Source organism: Rhinolophus sinicus, linkage group LG10, assembly GCF_036562045.2.
Source record: "Rhinolophus sinicus isolate RSC01 linkage group LG10, ASM3656204v1, whole genome shotgun sequence".
Classification (NCBI taxonomy): Eukaryota; Metazoa; Chordata; class Mammalia; order Chiroptera; family Rhinolophidae; genus Rhinolophus; species Rhinolophus sinicus.
The window spans coordinates 79383554-79401433 of record NC_133759.1 but is presented as its reverse complement, the minus strand read 5'-3'; the positions used below and the strand labels follow the sequence as shown (position 1 = coordinate 79401433).

Genomic DNA, 17880 nt, shown 5'->3' with positions numbered 1-17880 from the left:
CAGACAAGCGGGAGATGAGAGAGACCCGGGAGTGAGAAGGAGAGGACTTGGTCATTGTCTGAGTGCAAAGGGAAGGAAGGGGGAGGACTCCAGTCGGAGACCTGCGTTCTTGCCTGGGCAACGGGTTAGATTGGGCTCATGGAGCAGACCTGAGAGTGGAAGATGGAGACAACTCTGGAAAGCTCTGGAAGCTGGGGGAGAAGGCCTGACTTGCTATTTGTGTTGGCCCTGACTGTCTCCTGGTCATCTCCCTGTCACTGTGATTGAGTTAGTATGTAGCTCCCTTTAGCTAATGGGGCTACACCTTAGAATCATCTGGGGAGCTTAAAAAAAAATCCCCTTGGGGAGGCCACACCCAAGACCACTGAGTCAGCATCTCCTGGGTGGGGCCTTAGTGTTTGGAAAGCTCCACAGTGACCCTAGTAGTCAGCCAAGGGTGAGAACCACTGCTTTCCCCAATCCCTGTGGCCGGCACCTCCAGTGAAGGATGGGTGGAGAGAAAGGGGTGGGGTGATAGCTACTAGCCGGTGTTTTATACTCTGAAAGGCAGCATCTGGATGTTTATGGAGGTCTGCCGGCCTCGGGGGAGTGGTAGGAGTGGCATTCTCAGAAAGATGACAGGAACTAATTAATTTCGAATTTGTGATACTTGGGTAAGGCTGAGCCTCAGGCCAGTATAATTTGTATTTTCTGTGAAGTGAAGGTTTACGAGGTGGCAAAGGTCTTGTTTGGTGTGCCGATGAGATAGACTCTTTCAGGGTTTCTCCACCTATTTAATACATGTAAATGAATGGTTATGCAGAAATGTTCCCTGTTCAGCCCCATCTCCTTATCAGGGTATAGTTAGTTATAATTACATGTGTGTCATGTGACATGGAATACCTGACAACGGTTCAAAACACCTCACTAGATGCACAAAATGGCTCTGTGGTATAAGTATTACTTTTTTTTTTTTAATAGACAGGGTCACTAAATCTCGCAGAGACTTAAACTAAATCTGTTTAAGGAGCCTGACCTTTAAACAGAGATGTGCCTGCAGCTGAAGTTTTCAAATTTCATTGAATTTTTTTTCTCAGCCACTCTTCGTATGTGAGACTAACACAATTACATGCATTTAAAATATTTCATGATTATTTTTCCCAGATGCAATTGGTCTCCCTTCACTTGGGCCCACTCGATAAGGTTCAAATGCACAAGAATTCACATCATGGAAATTTTAAACATATTATTTCTACAAAGCCCATTTCTGTCAATGTTCCCGGGACATCTCAGTACTGTAAACCTCTGGAGATGGACACAAAAGTGCACATCTTTTATTTGTGGAATAATTCTCCTCAACTCAATTGGTTGAGTAAACATTTTATTTGTCGAGTAGTATACCAGACACTTTGTCACGTCATCACAAATCCCTGTGACCCATCCTTCAAGGGAGGTGTGGTGGCCTTATTTTACAGATAAGGGAATTGCAACTCAGAGAAGCTAAGTGGATTGTGCGAGGCCACACAGCTGGCGAGTGCTAGAGGCAAACTGGAGGTACATCTGCTGCTGGGCCTGTCCTGTTGGTAGTGGCCCCTGTGCCTTTGATCCTGTAGGACTGGCTGCTTCTCTCCTTGCTGGATGTTCCGAGGCTGCTCCTGGTCAGCACAGACATTTCCGTAATCTTGCTAATGAGGTCTAAGGGTATGGATGGCTTTCAATCTAGGGAGACACCCCTTGTCTTGGTCAGAGGACAAATGGACCATTGTATACCCATTCATTTCGCACAAGTAAAAGCGACATGCAGTGCATACTTTGTGAAGGAAATTCAAACTCAGTTTTTCTCTTTGGGAAAAGACCAAATCCGCAAGTCACTCCTGCCTCCCTCCCCAGCTTGGATGGACAGGGACAGACAGACAGTCCTGAGGATGGGGTGTTCTTTGTGGTGGTTATAATCCTTGAATTGGTTGGAGGTGCCATGGCAATCTCGTTCATTTTACATATTTCTAAGACCATAGGTCCATGTCTTTCTCAGGTGTTAGACCCCTGCAAGTTATTTTGGAGCTGCAAGGCAAAATAATTTCTTTGTAGAAATGTTAGTCTATTATTCCTGGTCTCTGATGTTGTCTCGGGGTTTTTATTGAAGTTCACCCTTTGGACCTACGCCACAGGAAATTGTTCATTGGAAACTCTCATAGATAGTAATCATGACTGAGAGTTGGATTTAATCATCATTTTGCTAGTTGTTTGTCAGTAATGACATAGATCACTAGAGCACACTCAGATTTCTCCCCACTTCAAGTATCCCCCCCCACCCCATAACCTGATGTTCTTTCCCGTGAATTTAGTGAATGGTGGGAACTTTTCAAGGGAGTGATGGTTGGTGACTTAAGGGAAAATATCTGCCTATGACCTTTCTAATTTTATGATAATATGAAAATTTGATGCAATTATAAAAAATGTTTGCATTCCTTCCTATTTGATGTGATTCTTTTATTTTTTTCTCATTTATAATGCTTTCGTACTCAGGAAGTTGAGGTAGGTTTTTGACTTTTCAACTATTACGTAGATATAACATCGAAATAGTTGCCAAATAAAATGTAAATTTCATTCTAAATCCTAAATCTCAGTGGTAAATATTTGCTTTAGTTCAGTGAACCAGCACCGCACACATTTATTTTTCAATGGTATATCCAGGGGATGCAATTTATCAAATGCATATAAACAGTCCATTTGCTGCTTTATCTTTTCTCATTAGTTACAGTACAAGTATGACTGTCAGTTATTATCTGTGTTTTACTGGTGGGTTATTTATTGAAAGAGCAGAGCAACTGACATTGTTATTTTCTGAATCAGTTTGTCTGAGGCCTGCAGGACTTTATACCAAATGTCAGACCAATTTATCAAAGAATAACCTATTCAGGAAGAAAGTGATTTAGAGTGTGTGTATAAACATACACCCACCTGTATTTACATACACACCAGTAACAGTTATGGATACTTCACAGGGATACAGAGATGTTAAAGCTGGAACAGCTTACTTGTATTTTATACAGTTTGGCCAGGACTTACTGTGTGCTTATTACTCACTCCTGGTTGAGATAAATGAGGCTCCCATTTATTTTCTAGGCTGGTAGTTTGTATTATCTCAGGTGATCTGCCGATGAAACTGCAGGTTCAAATAACTTAGCTAAAATATTTATGAAGCAGAAATGATCTGTTTCATGTAAGCTAAGTGTCTTTGATTTGTAGTGTCCGAAGCTGTAAGGTAGACAGTCTATTACATCATCTTCAGAGGTGGGAATACAGCAGTCGGACTTCAAAAATGGTTTCCCTTTGGTTCTGCCACCCATCTCTTCCTCAGAGTCTGCTTTGACAATCTTTGGAGCCTAGATAAGCAGCTCTGGAAAGGCAGATCCCTGGGGAATCGGCAAACTAAATTGCATCAGCCATTTTGGGGCTGTCGGATGGTGGAAGAAAAATTCAGGTTTCCATTCAAAATGGGCTAGAACCATAGACTTTCCAGTTGCTTATGAGCATCCATGATGAAGAGACTTAATCACTCAAATTATAGCAGGAATATTTTTGCATCGTTTTATGTTATTGAGGCTTAAAGATTTTATTGAAAGATACTATGTAGAGCAGAATGCTCTTTGGTATATATGAATATATATGTACATGTATCTTTTATTAAATTATGTATTGGTAAATATTATGGCCTTCTTAATATCTGTTATGTATGAGAATATACAATATGTTATACATATATACATTTTAAACAGATTTCCTTTCCATGAATGCTTATCACAATGAATGTCTTTAAAGTAGCTGAAAATCCAGAGTTAAATTCCTTTGTACCAGCCACTGGGTGCCGATAATTTCATAGGGCCCAATTCTATGTTAGTAAGATATTTATTTAGTGAGATAAATGAAGAAATATGGTTTTATGTATATTGATCAGCTGTGGAAGATAAAAAAATAAATTGGAGCCATGCCAGTCTCTGGTTCTCCCTTTACCCCAGTATCACCTCCTTCGTCCTCATCCTAAATGTGTAACAATTTGTCACTTACTTACTGTGATCTTTATGCTGACTTTTTATGCCTTCTTACTATGACTTTATGTTACTCTAAGACATTTCATGATTTCAGACATACGTCAGTTTGCTCAAGTTTGAGACTGTGTTTAAATGGATAGGTTCTTCCAGATTTTAACAGTCCTTAAAGAGTGGGGCAATTTTCATTTATGAAGTGGCACGGTGATGTGCAATCAGCCTTTCCTCATATGGGTCAGATTTAGAGGAAGGCTGCTCTCTGCGCTGCCCAGTAGAGGCCTGACATAATCACACTGTGCCGTGAAGCCCACAAAATAGACGTGTGTCCTAACACTGCCATCCTTTACGCCTCAGCTATCTTAAATGCACTGAAAGGAGTTACTGAATTTAGCAAATAACTATATTTAGATCTGCATCACCCTATTTAGGTTTCTGTGTTAAAAATTAACTGTCGCCGAGGCCCTTGCAAGTCCTTTTTAAAAGCTTCATCACTAGATGATAAAATTACCAGTTAAGAGGCCAACTCAGACAGATACACGTCTCCTGGCGAGTTTGATCTAACACATCTGACAGGCTTTTTAACACAGTCTGAATTTTAACAGGCCACAACTATATTGGGCTAGAAGGAAGATCAGAGGCAAGGGCTCTTAGAGTCCTACATGTTCCTGGGATCTGGACAGGACCCTGGGGTCCACGCAGCAGGAACACAGCTCGATCCAGTGCAGCCCTGAGGTGGTGTGCGGGCAGGCACCCGACTTCCCAGGGTGGGAATTATCCCTGTTAGAAAACTGATACAACTGTCCACAGAACTGTTTTAGGATAATATAAAATATACACTATATATTTTTATTTAGATAGAAAATAAAAGCTGGGATGGTACTGCCCCCAGACCTTAGGCCTTGGAGAAATGACCAGCCCCGTTACTGAGTGTTGGTTCAAGGCCACCGACAGCTGTCCTTATGTCCGTTGAGCATCCGGATGGTTAAGTGGGACTCATGGATGAGCACATTCTCGGGAGGTGAAGCTCCAGCAGAGGCATGCTTTTGTCTTCAGCTCTTTTTGTGTGGATTTGGATGCTGCCTCACCAGAAATTCCCTCAGGTGCAGAGTGAATCGATGGATACAGCTGCAGCCTGCTTGGACCTGCCATATGTGCCCGCCCGTCAGACCTGGCTAGGACAGTATGGAAGGGTGATCCGTGTGTCTGGGCATCGCACACGCAGATCTTGCTGCAGAATGCCCATGAAGTAGCCCCCTCCTCCGGGCTCAGTGACCATCCCCCAAGTGGGCGTGGTACCCAGTGTTTTCCTCATGTTCATGATCTTGGCCCCTGATATGGGCTTTCGCTCTCAGAGAAAATGTAGCCAAAGCAGTTAAAAACCCAAGGTTTTATCAGCTCTTGGCTCATTGGTTTTTGCTTTGGCCATCCACTTTTCTAAGACAGCAAAAGCAATCAGATACAAGGAATCATTTTCTTTCCCTGCTTGGCCTTGCTGAGCAAGGGGCTATTTGAAGGACTCATTTTGCATAATGAGCTTTCACTCAAGGTGTACTTTCACATTGTAGCAGCAATTAGGCAGTGTTACTACATTTCAATGGGTTCCAGATATTCTAAAGCAGATATCTGCTTTTAGAGGCTTTATATTTAAAACTATGATTTCCCCCCAAGAAATTTGTTAAAACGACAATTACAGTTAACCTGGAAAAGTGACGAAGTCCAGACACATGCTTCAAATTCCATCCAAGTTATAAAGGATGTTACAATCATTCGGGAATACTCAGTTCTTGAGACTGGTTCAAACCTTGCTTTGATATCAAAGAGAATGTGACATGTTGGACACACATCCGAAGCTTCCGATGACTTGTATTAGAACAGCATACTCAAGTAGAAAGCATTTCCCAGATGCCATGTTGCCATTGGACATGATGCCGCCCTCTGGATGTGAAGAGGGCACTGATGAACCACTGTTGGAAGGATGAATATTTTGTTATGTTTTTTCTCCAGTGGTGAAGATGAGTTCATCTGGGGTTATCTCTTCTCTTACCCCGTGAGCAGCATAACGTGTTGACACCATGTTGGTGTCTAGGACCATCAAACTGAGAAATCAGGACCTAAATTTTCCACCTGCCATCCAGCCCTTAACTTACAATCACTTAACACTGGCTGCTGAGTTTTAAGCCACGTAGCTCCAAAGATTTGGATTGTATTTTAAATCGTGGCTGGAGAGAGATGTGGCAGAGCAATTATTTGAAGCTTTCTCAGTGATATTTCAGGGTGCAGACATCAGAGACTTCCTAAACAGCTGCGTGAGATGGCCAGTGGTACCATAAAATTAAAGCCATAGCAGAATGAGCCAATTCCTCGGAGTTAAAACTAATTTAGTGGCTAGTCATCAGGACCCAGAGGAACCTGTTCATGTTTATTCATGCTCGGGAAAATGGAATCACTGCCCAAAAAGCGATATGTTCTGATTTTACTCAAAATCCAGTTTTCTAAAATCTACTTAAGGGCTTAGGTGAACTCAACAAGGATCTAATAAAGCCAGGTAATTGAACGACACGGAGGCCGATAAAATTCACAGGAGATCGTGTCAGAGATAAACTGCAGCAGGAGACAGCATGGACAATAATTTGAACTAATTGTGCACTTTGATGTAAGTTAACTTCTCTGGAAGAGAAATTGGACAGCTTTCTGAAACCGACTGCAGCATGCAGAGTACCTGCCCAAAACACATATAGCAAATAATTTGGGTATAGTCAGGAGAAAATTAACAGACAAAGGGGCACATGCCCTAAAAATAGTGTGGGGAAGACATACCTGGGGGAAGCCTCTGCACCTTGCAAACTGTTCAGGTTTGCTGATAGATTGGGTGTGCAGGGGAACAGTGGGGGCTTCCCTTTACCGCTCAGGGGCTGGAGAGAGTGGACAGCAGTGGTTTGGAGGGAGAGGGTTATTAGAAGTGGGGGAGAGATTAAATGTAACTAGGAAGGAGTAAGTGACCCAGACCCTTGCGATTTCTAAGTAATGGAGTGTCTAGCCTTGGAGCATAAATTGATGCCAGCTGCAGGCAAGGAAGACATAGTTATGAATCAACCAGATTGGTCAGCCTTTGGGGTTTTTCCTGACACACCCCGAACAAATGGTATTAAGCTACGTGTATGCCTGTGGTTAATTCCAGCATTGGAATGGCCTTCTGTTCTTAGGTTTTGTGAGTGCTGGAAAACTGGAACTGGGCACCACGAGTTACATGTCTACACATACAAGAAATGTTGACCGTTGACTTATCAGCTGTTACAAACAGGCTTAATGATCAGTGAGAGCCACCAGGCATCACTTGCAGAATAATTGATAGAACATACACTGTGCACTGAGAAGGTGTCTTGGTTTATCTGTCAGACCAAGGAGAGCAGTGCTGTTTCCATACGAGGCAGAAATGATTTTACTTGTCCCAGTGTTTAATCCTTACAGTTTGAAACATAAGAATTTAAAAGTAAATTGATATTTTTGTTTGCATGTTAATGTCTGTCTGTTTTGGAAAACTGTTCTGAGCTATTGTTTTCCTTTGTGTTTTGGGGAAATGGGGAGAAAGGCAGCTTTTTATGCTGTTATGTGAGAAGCTTTCTGAAATCTGACCTCCATTTTCTATTTTTTTCCTTATATAGGATGATTATTTCAGAAACTGGAACCCCAACAAGCCCTTTGACCAAGGTAAAGGATATTTCTTGCTGTGTATTCTCTGAGAAACGCTATCTCATTTTTCCTTCCTTGCATGCTCAGTGACAGTTTGCACACAGGCCAGCTAGCTGTCTTATTTTATTGACTTTGGGAACTGAATTGACTGGGGTGATAGAAATTGTTTTTATCAAATTAGTTATTTGTTTGAGATTGCCTAAGACAGATTAAGAAAAAAAAACGTAATTGAATTGACCACAATAATCACTGGTTGCCTCTGTTAAAACAAAACAAAACAAAACAAAACAAAACAAAACAAAACAAAACAAAACAAAACAAAACAGTAAAATGGTTGTCAGACTAACCTGGTGCCTTGTTGGGCTGAGTCCAGTGATTTCATTCATGGGAGAGACTATGCCTGAAGATGTTGCCCAAATCACACGAGCCATAAAAATGAAACTTTCTTTCTAGAAACAGGTTAATCCCGAGAGGCTTTCAAAGGCACCGATATTTCATTTGTTAAGCAAAAACAAAAACAAAACACTTTGTCATGGTTTCTAAATAGAAACTAGTTTCCGAGTTGGCTTGCTGACCCCTTGGGTTTAAGTTGGGTCCTCAGAGGGAGGGCTGTTCCACTCACACCAGCAAGCGTAAAGCCAGTGTCCTGGTGCCATTGTAAGTCACCACCAGTCCCCCTGGGAGTGATTTAGGAGACAGCGAGGACCGCCGTGAATCATATCCTCTTCCCTTCGTCCCATGTGTGGCCCCTGCTGCTGGTGTGGCACAGACCTTGCTGCTGAAAATGATGGTAGATTTTACTTCAAGTCTGCATATGCAATGAATGCTGAAACGTGGAGGAAAAATATTATCCTGCAGGTCTCAAAGGTTCATGCTCCTGGGGTGACTTCAGTTCTGCCGCTTGAGTATTTGACGTGATCGTGGTGGTAAACTTGACACAAAGAAGTCAAAGGAGGCATTGACATGTGACGTGGCGGAAGGTGCCCTTTCTGCCCTCTCCTTTATCATTTTAATGGGTCTCTCTCTCTCTCTCTCTGGACTCGGGTTTTCTTATAAGCAGAATTGGTATTAAAATGTCCACATATGCCTTTTAGCTCATGCCTTCAAATAGGGCAACATTCTCTTCTTTCATACATACATGCATTCGTTCATTCTCAAACATCGAGCGCAAGCACCAAGCTAGGTTCTGGACATAAAACAAAACAACTGTGGGGCCCACCCTGGAGGAGCCCAGAGTTGGGAGTTGGGAGATAACTCAGTCAGCAGTTGCAGTGGGGTGTGTTGTTATAGCTGTGACCTAGGGGGTGTGGGGAAGTACTGAGTCTGTAGGTGACGGGCTTACTGCGTGTGTGTGTGCGTGCGTGTGCGTAGGGAGCAGGTGCCAGGAAGGCTTTCTTTGGGAACATCTGGCTGGGCTTAGATGTATATTAGTGGCCTCCCAGGACTCACTCTTACAATTTTAGCAACGACTGAATCATCACAATACATCACATTAAGTATATGAAGGTATTTGTAATTTAGTTTAAAAATTTTCCATCAAAAATGGTCAACATTTTTAAAAATTTGTTTTGAAAGGATATGCCCTTGTTTTGGAAAAACACTCACATGCAGAGCAACACCTTGCTTGTGCCTGATAAACACACCCCTCTATCAATGTGCCTACCAGGAGTTTGCTTACGGAGGCGCCTCAGCTGACAGTGGCAGTGAGCTGATTCTTTCTAGCCCAGAACCGGAAATAGGTTCTTGTCCAATAAGGATCAAACGTTGCCTAAATAACTGCCAGATTTATTCTTCCCCAGGGCTTGCGAGTAAATACAAAAGCTTTACCCAGGGAAGACATTTTTATTGTTACTAATACATATGGGAATGCTAACACATGACCGTGGGCTTCATTTTCCCCTTGGGGATATAAACAATAACTTCTCTTGATTTGAGGAGTTAACACAAAAACTTTGAGCACCCAAAAGAACATGGTTTTCAAATCTGCTTAACCAAAAAGTCCAAAGAATGATGGCAACTATTTGCAGCACAGCCCTGCCCTCTGTCCCCTCTTTTTCTAGCATTGCAGGCTTGCAAGCTGGATCTGCTTCTATAAATCCTCCCAGAAAACCTCCTGACTTTATGGGGCTATAATTGAGGACCTCAGCCAAGAAGCCCCACTTTCCACTTTGTACCTCAGGTGTAGCTGCTGTTGGCTATTTATACACAGAGCCACGGGGAGAGGAGGCAGAGCTGAGAATAGCCTTTACTTAAAATATCAGGCCCAGCAGATGTCATCAATTACATTGTGTGCTGCTCAATAAAAATGGGAGGTTACTGTATCAGCGCTGACACCACCGGCTGAAATATAAACCACAGGCGTGGAAGATGTAGAGCATTTCATCGTCCAGAAAATAGGAGACTCGCTGGATTCCAGTGGAAGTTGTCAGCTACGGAGAGGTCATTTCCCCTCCTCAGCTGAAACAGAATCAAACATGGTTACGGTGGTTTTGTGGTTGGGGAAAACTTTCAGTTTGTAGAAACCGAACATGTTGAAAGCATTTCAGAGTTTCACATGACAAATATGCACCAGGATAGAGGTGGAAGGGGCCTCGTGGTGACGGTGGGTGTGGAGAGGGCTTGAAATGAAAGGGAAGAAAAGGGGAAGGAAGGCTGCCCATGGGGATTCAGGTAGAGTGCAGCTGGAGGTGGACCTGAGGTACCGTGTTTCCCTGAAAATAAGACGTAGCCAGACCATCAGCTCTAATGCGTCTTTTGGAGCAAAAATTAAGATCCGGCTACGTCTTATTTTTGAGGAAACACAGTAGGTCGTGAAGGACATTCCATACCAACCCATGAAGTTTGAATTTTGTTTTATTGGCACTGGGGAGCCACAGAAAGTTTTTGAGCAGAGGCGTGACATGACAAGGACAACATTTTCGAGGACTTAGTTTGGTGACTCAACAGCTGTGATTAGGAGCCCAGGACATACCTGCTAAATGATGCTCCTCCTCCAGGACTCGTGAGGAACTTCTCCATCGTCTGGTCATTTCCTTGGAATTTGGCTGTCACAGGTGGTCAGACTTACCATTCAGCTTGCAAGTTGACCTCTGAAATGGTCATAGCTCCTAATTGTCTTAGGTATTGGGGTGAATAGTTAGGACACTCACTGTATTCAAGAAATAGTTAATTACCTGTAATTGCTCTCTCTGCTTAAGGATATTTACCGAACTTTGAACAATAGGGCTTCATAGACCGAGCACTTATCATGTAATTGACTCCAAGACACTCAGCAGAAAAGTGCCTCACCTGTCAGCCTCCTGCCACCAGACTGAAAATGTCTTTACCTTATCTTTAAGTGAATCATTAATGCTTCCATCAGTGGTGTACAACCGCCCTCAGCTTCAGGCTTTTCTAAGAGGAATTCTTTCTGAGATTTGGGTAGAGTAGGATATCCTTTTTGATTATAATGATTTAATGCCAAGTCTCACAGAAGGGACAGACATGTGTTCTGAATTGAAAGGAATAATTAACGTGAGTAGTTTCCTTTGTGAAATCCACAAAGACGGACAATCTACAGAAAGAGTTGGGCAAGCTGCACAGATTGAGAGTGCAAGGGGCAGATGTGAGTGGTTTCCTGTCTTGCACAGGCAGGAGAGGTGGAGGCCCTTGGAGGACCTCTGCATGCAGGGGGCTGGCTGAGGCTTGTAGGGCTCTGGGGTGATTCGAGTGTGGTTGTCATGCAGGGTGTCAGCTCCCGTTCCCCACATAAGAACGCAGGACCTGGTGAGGCCAAAAAGGAACACCCACGGAGCCATAGATAGGGGAGTCATACCACTATATTCTCGCTGGCGGCTGGGTTGGAGACAAAGGAAGCAGGAGCCACATGATCCGCAACCCGCCGACCGCTTTTCTGCCAACTAACCTTACTTGTCAACTCCAATCCGCCATGCTAACTGCAATTTGCGCCTCTCTGCATCCTGCAATCCGCGCTTGCTAGCTTAGCCACGGCAGTTGCATTAGTGGCTAATGGCTAACTGGTTACAGCTGACGGCCAACTAGTCACAGCTGATGACCATCTACTACCTGAGCCAGCACCTTTCCATGTGAGGCCGAGAGCCTGGAAACGGCTCTCTGGGACTCTGTCCCCACAGTGGTCTCTGTATCTTTTCTCAACTGGACCTGGCAAACCTGGGAGCACAGAATGGGGGTTGAATAGATACTTTATGCTTCTGAAAGCAGCGTCTGATCCAGTGAGATACTTCCCCAAGAAAAAAAATCCCTAGTCAAATAAGTTTGGTTCATACATGTACTCTGTTCATCTCATTAGCAAGTCAAAAGTTCTAAGAAGTCTTTTAGTAAAGAAGCCCATTTAACTTACCATTTTCCAAATTTACCTTGACCGCATGTTTTTATTTTTTCACTCCACGCACACCTATCACACCTATTAGGTACCGAGAGAGTAGTGTATTCTGTGGGATACGCTTTGGCAAGCGCAGTATGGGTTCTTGGGCTTTGCAGTGAGACTCTCCAAGTTCAGAACTTGACTCTGCCAGTTACTAGCTGTGTGATTCTAGGCAAGTTGCTTAACTTCTCTGGTTCCAAGCCTTCCCATCTGGAAATGGCAACAGCAAAAACAATGAAGAGCATGAAATGAGGTAATATGTCTGGCATCTAGGAAGTGCTCGATAACAGTTGTTCTAGTAAGCGATTGATCTTTTCATTCCCTCCTCTTCCTGTTCAGCTGCCTCTCCCTGTTGCTCCTCTCCCTTCCCACTCAGATTGTCTTTCTCCTTTTATCCCCCGCTCAGGGCCCTCAGAGTTGTAATGCTCTGAAACTCTCAGGGCTCAATTGCAGCTGGCTTGTTTTATATTAGGTGGGTCATGGTAGTGGTATAGCCTGCACCCTCATTACTGGGGCTGAAGAGATTCAGACTCTTAAATTGTGTTCATTCATTCATTCATTCATTCATTCATTCAGGCATTTATTCTGTAAACAGTTACCAAATGCTCCATGTTTAAACCTGCTGTGTTAGATAATGGGGACCACACAAAGGAAAGCCTCTCTGTGGGACGTTCCAGGTTGTCATAAGTCATCCATCCAAGGTCTTACACAGGCATGGAGTATGTGTAAGTACAGCGGTCCCCCCTTATCCGTGGGGATTTGTTCCAAGACCCCCAGTGGATGACTGAAACTGCAGATAGTACCAAACCCTATATATACTGTTTTTTCCTATACATATGCCTATGATAAAGTTTAATTTATAAATTAGGCACAGTAAGAAATTAACAATAGTAATAATAAAACAGAACAATTATAATAATATACTGTAATAAAAGTTATTTGAATGTTCTCTCTCTCTCTCTCTCTCTCTCTCTCTCTCTCTCTCTCTCTCTCTCTCATATAACGGATTGGGTAACCAAGGCAGCTCCTAAGTGACTAATGAGTGGGTAGTGTACACAGCATGGAGACACTGGACAAAGGGATAACTCAATCCCGGATAGGACGGTGCAATATTTCATCACACTTCTCAGAACAGTGCACAATTTATGAATCTTATGAATTGTTTATTTCTGGACTTTTCTATTTAATATTTTCAGACTGAGGTTGACTATGGGTAGCAGAAGCCGTGGCAAGCGAAACCATGGGTAAGGGGGACCACTGTCCTGGGGGTGATGGGGATGGGAGCAAGAACAAGTGGGGAAGGGAAAGGGGGTTGGTCTGGGAAACAGAGAAACCTGTAAGACGTCAAGTGCTTGTATAAGTTACACAGGTCAGTTTTAGCTGAGGTGACGGTTTTTGTACCACTTGGCTGTGGTGTGTGGATCAGTGCACCACCAGCCTTAGCTGATAACACGTTCAGTATGATACATAATAAAGGTGCTGAAGGAAAGATTCTTTTCCCTTGGAGGGAGGGGGCTGGTTGATGAGGAAGGTTAACTAAGGGGCCTGGAGGGGACAGAAAGAGAGAATTTAATGAACCACAATACTGTGCTAAAATAAATAAATAAAAGGTGTTGCTTTGGGGATTCACAGAATAGGGAATGAACAAGAAGGAAAGCGAATTCTAACAAGTTGTTTCAAAGCTGCTTGGCCAGTCCGTTTGGAAGAAGAAAATTGGAATTATTCAAAATGCTTGTGTTGACTAAAAGGTTTTCTTATTGCATTGGTCGGTTGGGAAGGTAGTTTATGGATATAACCAATACGTCACTTTAGTGTGACATTCTGATTACCTGAAGATGTCCTGAAGTGATGGGACACAAGTTAGGTTCTGTACTGTAGCCATGGTTCACTCAGGAAGGAACCCACTGATTTTTTTGGCTATGAAGCTCCACTTGATGAGACAAACCCATTTTAGGAGAAATGGCTGAAGGGGGATTTATCATAGGGAACTATTTTTGAGACAAGTGGCATTCCGTTAATGTGGAATAAATGAATGTTTCAGGTAAAGTATGTACCTGTTGGTTTTCAGGATAATGTTTTTTCTTCTGGAGTAAAATAAATACTAATCACTGTTCCAGAACAGCGACTAGAACTAAATCGCTTGGAACTAAATTGATGGGAACTAAATCTCAGGTGATGCTGGTGATTTTAGAGCAGAATATGAACTTGTAGAAATTGATCTCCAGATAAAAATAAAGCTCAGAAAGTCAAGGGCCCCGTTCACTCATGCTGTTCACCTGAATAGAAGAAAAGAAGAAAAACTTGCACTTTGACTTGCAATCTGTTATACCAAGATCCTGACAAGCTCAAATCCCGACCAAGGCCCTGACTGTTTTAAGGTGAAAATTCTAAAACTCAAAAGGAGAGAGTTCTTCCTGTGTCCCAGCGGTGTTTCTGGAGCCAGAACCCCATGGCTTATCTCGGCATTTGTGTTTTGTTGTAGTTTTAAAGGGCTTATGGGGGAGGCAAGATTGTTGATTTCAAAAATTGTCCTTTAGAAAGGAATTTTTTTCCCTCCAGATTAATCTGAAATGTTACATGATAGATTTAATAGGAACCTTAAGTCCCCACTGCTTTCCTCTTGATGGGGAATTTAGCCTCACCCCACAAAGAGTCTCTGATTTGCACTCATACAGCCTTAAACAATTTCATTTTTTGTGTTTAAGGACCTATTCACCTTATCTCATACTTTGAGCTGTTGATTTTCAGAGGCAGCTGGCCTGGTTTGTGGGAAGCATCTAAATAATTGTTTCCTGGTTCCCTCATGTTTCACCTGGTTGATTTCTCCCTCTTACTGTTGCTGTTCCTCATAATTCAAGGACTGTTCTTCCCCCGATAGAAACAGTTCCTCTTGCTCAACCTGCCCCAGACCGCCACAACCTCTCTAGACTTTCTCCCACTGCTGTCTCTTCTGTTTTCTTGATTATGACAATAAAATACTTAGTATTAAAATTTTTTTAATTAAATTTTTTTTTGAGTATTGACTTTTAAATGTTCCAAGTCATTTCTTCCAGGGAAGAAACAGAAAACCTATTAATTCGAATATGGGTGTGCTCCTGCTTTCACTCAGGCTATCCTCTTTGAAGTGAGATGAAGTTAAAACTTTTATCTTTCATTTCTGGCTGCCTTTGACTATTTGCTTATTTTAGGGAAAGAAAACGTCAGATATAAGAGTGAAATCCCATGGGTGCCCCTCCTTGGTCCTTTTTCCCATTTTCTTTTCCGTAAAGGTGACCATATCATTAACATGCAATTTTTTGTCCATGTTCTTATACTTTTATAGCATACATGCTTATCTACAACAAACATGTTACATATATGTTGTACAACAGAAATAATTATTTTCTCCAACCTGTTTATTTTACTGAATATTGTTTTTGATTTTTTTGTGTGGTTTTTTTTTTGTGTGTAATATTCTGTTATAGTATAGTTTATCTACTCATTCCCATATTGGTGGACATTTATGTGGTCTCCATGTGTTTTGCTGTTGGGGTTGCTTTTTTGTAGCATTTCTAACACACTGATTCTTCCATCAGGCAACTTGGCCTAGAGCATAGGGCATCTCTGGAGGGGGCTTAAATGGGACACGCCTCTGCCACTATTAAAATGTGCAACTTCAGGCAAATCACGTGGCCTCTCTTGAGTTCAGTTTGCCCATCTCTTAAATAAAGTGGGTGGGCTAGATAGTTCCTGGGGTCCTTCCATCTATGATAGTTAAGCAGGCAGTGTAGAGTCTTTATGTTTTCCTCATAAAAGTGGAAAAAATGTGAAGCCTGATGCTCTTATGTCAAAGGTTGCAGTTTAACCAACGAGGTAGTAATGTAACTTCAATAAAACCAATGAAATTAAATGGGCCTTTTAAACATCAGGACTAGGGAGGGGGGCTCACAATAAAAAGCAGAAAAGGCCCAAGGAGGAGGTACTTGCTCTTCTCCCTGAGTCTGCAAGGTGTAGAGGAAAGAGTAGGTTCAAGTCTTGGCTCTCCCGTTAACTCGCTGCATACATTTGAGTACTTTGACTTATCTCGCCTCCATGTTCTCATCTGTAAAGTGGGGCTGCAATATCTGTCATGTGGGGTGTTTGTGAGGATTGAGTGAGATCATGTTTGTGAAGGCCTGGAGTTGGTGTGTGGTGTGTGCTCAGTAAACCTCAGTTTCTTCCCAGCTCAGTCAGCTCTGTCTGTGTGGGCGCCGTTTCTTCATGAGGTGCCAATGGCTGTGTCAGCATTATGTTCTGGCTTCCCCATGGCTTCTCTAGGACCTCCCAGTGCCTCCAGAACCAAGGAGCAACAGCCATTCTGGGTTGTGAAGGGTAGTAAAATAGGGGATTGTGAAGGGTAGTAAAATTTTCCTTGCAATTATGGGGCACTGTAGCCTTCTATTACTATGCTTAAGAGGTTCTTTTAGCACAAACACATCCATTTTAAAGACATGTTTATTACCTTTTCCCCATATATGTGAAATGTAGTGTTAGTTTTATAAAAAGAAAAAAAAAATCCTTCCTGCTATTCCACCTGCTAGAACAACAGCCCCTGAATTAATTATATTGTATTTGTTGAGTCCTAATGAAACAGCCTTGGTTTGAGGAAATTCTCAATAGGGAAAAAGTCAGTTGAATTTTAAAATCGATCAATAATGCTGTTTAAATTTTCCTCATTTGAGACTGTCGAGTGGATTAGAGCAGTTTCACAATAGGGAGATAGCTGGTTGCAGAAACACTGCCAGGATCACCTCTGTCCCCATAGCTCTTGTGCTTGAGAGGGAGAGGTTTTCTTTTGTTAAGGTCTTCAGTTGTATTATATAGCAGTTTATCGCTGGAGGCCTATCAAACATTCATTCTGCCCTAATAACTGTGTATGATGAGAGGCATTGTGATATATTGGAAAGACCCTGAGCTTTGCAGTCTCAAAGATTGGGTCCAATTCCCAGCTCTTCCTTTTAAGAGCTGTATGTAGCTAGGCAAGCACGTAACTTCTCTGAGCCTAAATTTCCTAATCTGTAAAATAGAGACTATGACTTTTATGACACCTCTGACTGAGGGGTCAGTAAAACTCCTGATGTAATGCCTGATCCAGACTTACTACAATGACCGAGATAAAGGCAATCAAGCTTTGATAAAAGATGGAGGACTGATGTTTTGTTCAGGATTCTCAGGTTTGCAGGGCTCTTAGAGGTTTTTGATGTGCCCACTAACGCCATCCAGTGTGGGAGGTAATTGATCAGTGTGTTCAGTCAAAAGCTGATCACTTAGTAGATGCTGAGTTGGTTACATGTAGGAACTATAAAGAGGAATGTGACAAAAACTTTCCTCAGGGTGGTTATAGTCTATGTAGGAGGGAGGGAGGGAGGGAGAGAGGGAGAGAAAGAGAGAGAGAGAGAGAGAGAGAGAGGAGAAATGGGGGAGGGGACATGGGGAGAGAGAGGAAGAGAATAGAATAACCCTGAGAGTGTGTCTGACATGCCCTGACAGAACCTTGTAGCTTGGCGTTCAGGGGAGGGGACAGTCAGCCTTTCCTGGGTGAGGGTCAGGAAAGGGGTCTTAGAGGGAGTGACTCGTGAGCCTTGCTAAGGATGGATTGATGTTTGGAGGTAGGCTGGAGGGGCAGCATCTGATGGGAAGAGTGTTTCCTGATAGCTGAGCATTCAATGGCTACAGAAGTGAAATTTGATAGGACACTTCTTTTAAAAATACATTTATTAAGACATAAGAGGAAACGGTAAGTCATTACTTTAGCAGGCT

General features: G+C 42.6%; 1 protein-coding gene across 1 annotated transcript in view; it reads left to right on the top strand.

Moving 5' to 3' along the window:
* SPOCK1 (SPARC (osteonectin), cwcv and kazal like domains proteoglycan 1) overlaps positions 1-17880 on the top strand; it is a 474104-nt gene that overhangs the window by 206452 nt on the left and 249772 nt on the right. The window contains exon 3 of the mRNA XM_019740366.2: positions 7691-7736. Within this exon, the coding sequence (XP_019595925.2) occupies positions 7691-7736 (46 nt within the window). The remainder of the gene's footprint in view (positions 1-7690; positions 7737-17880) is intronic.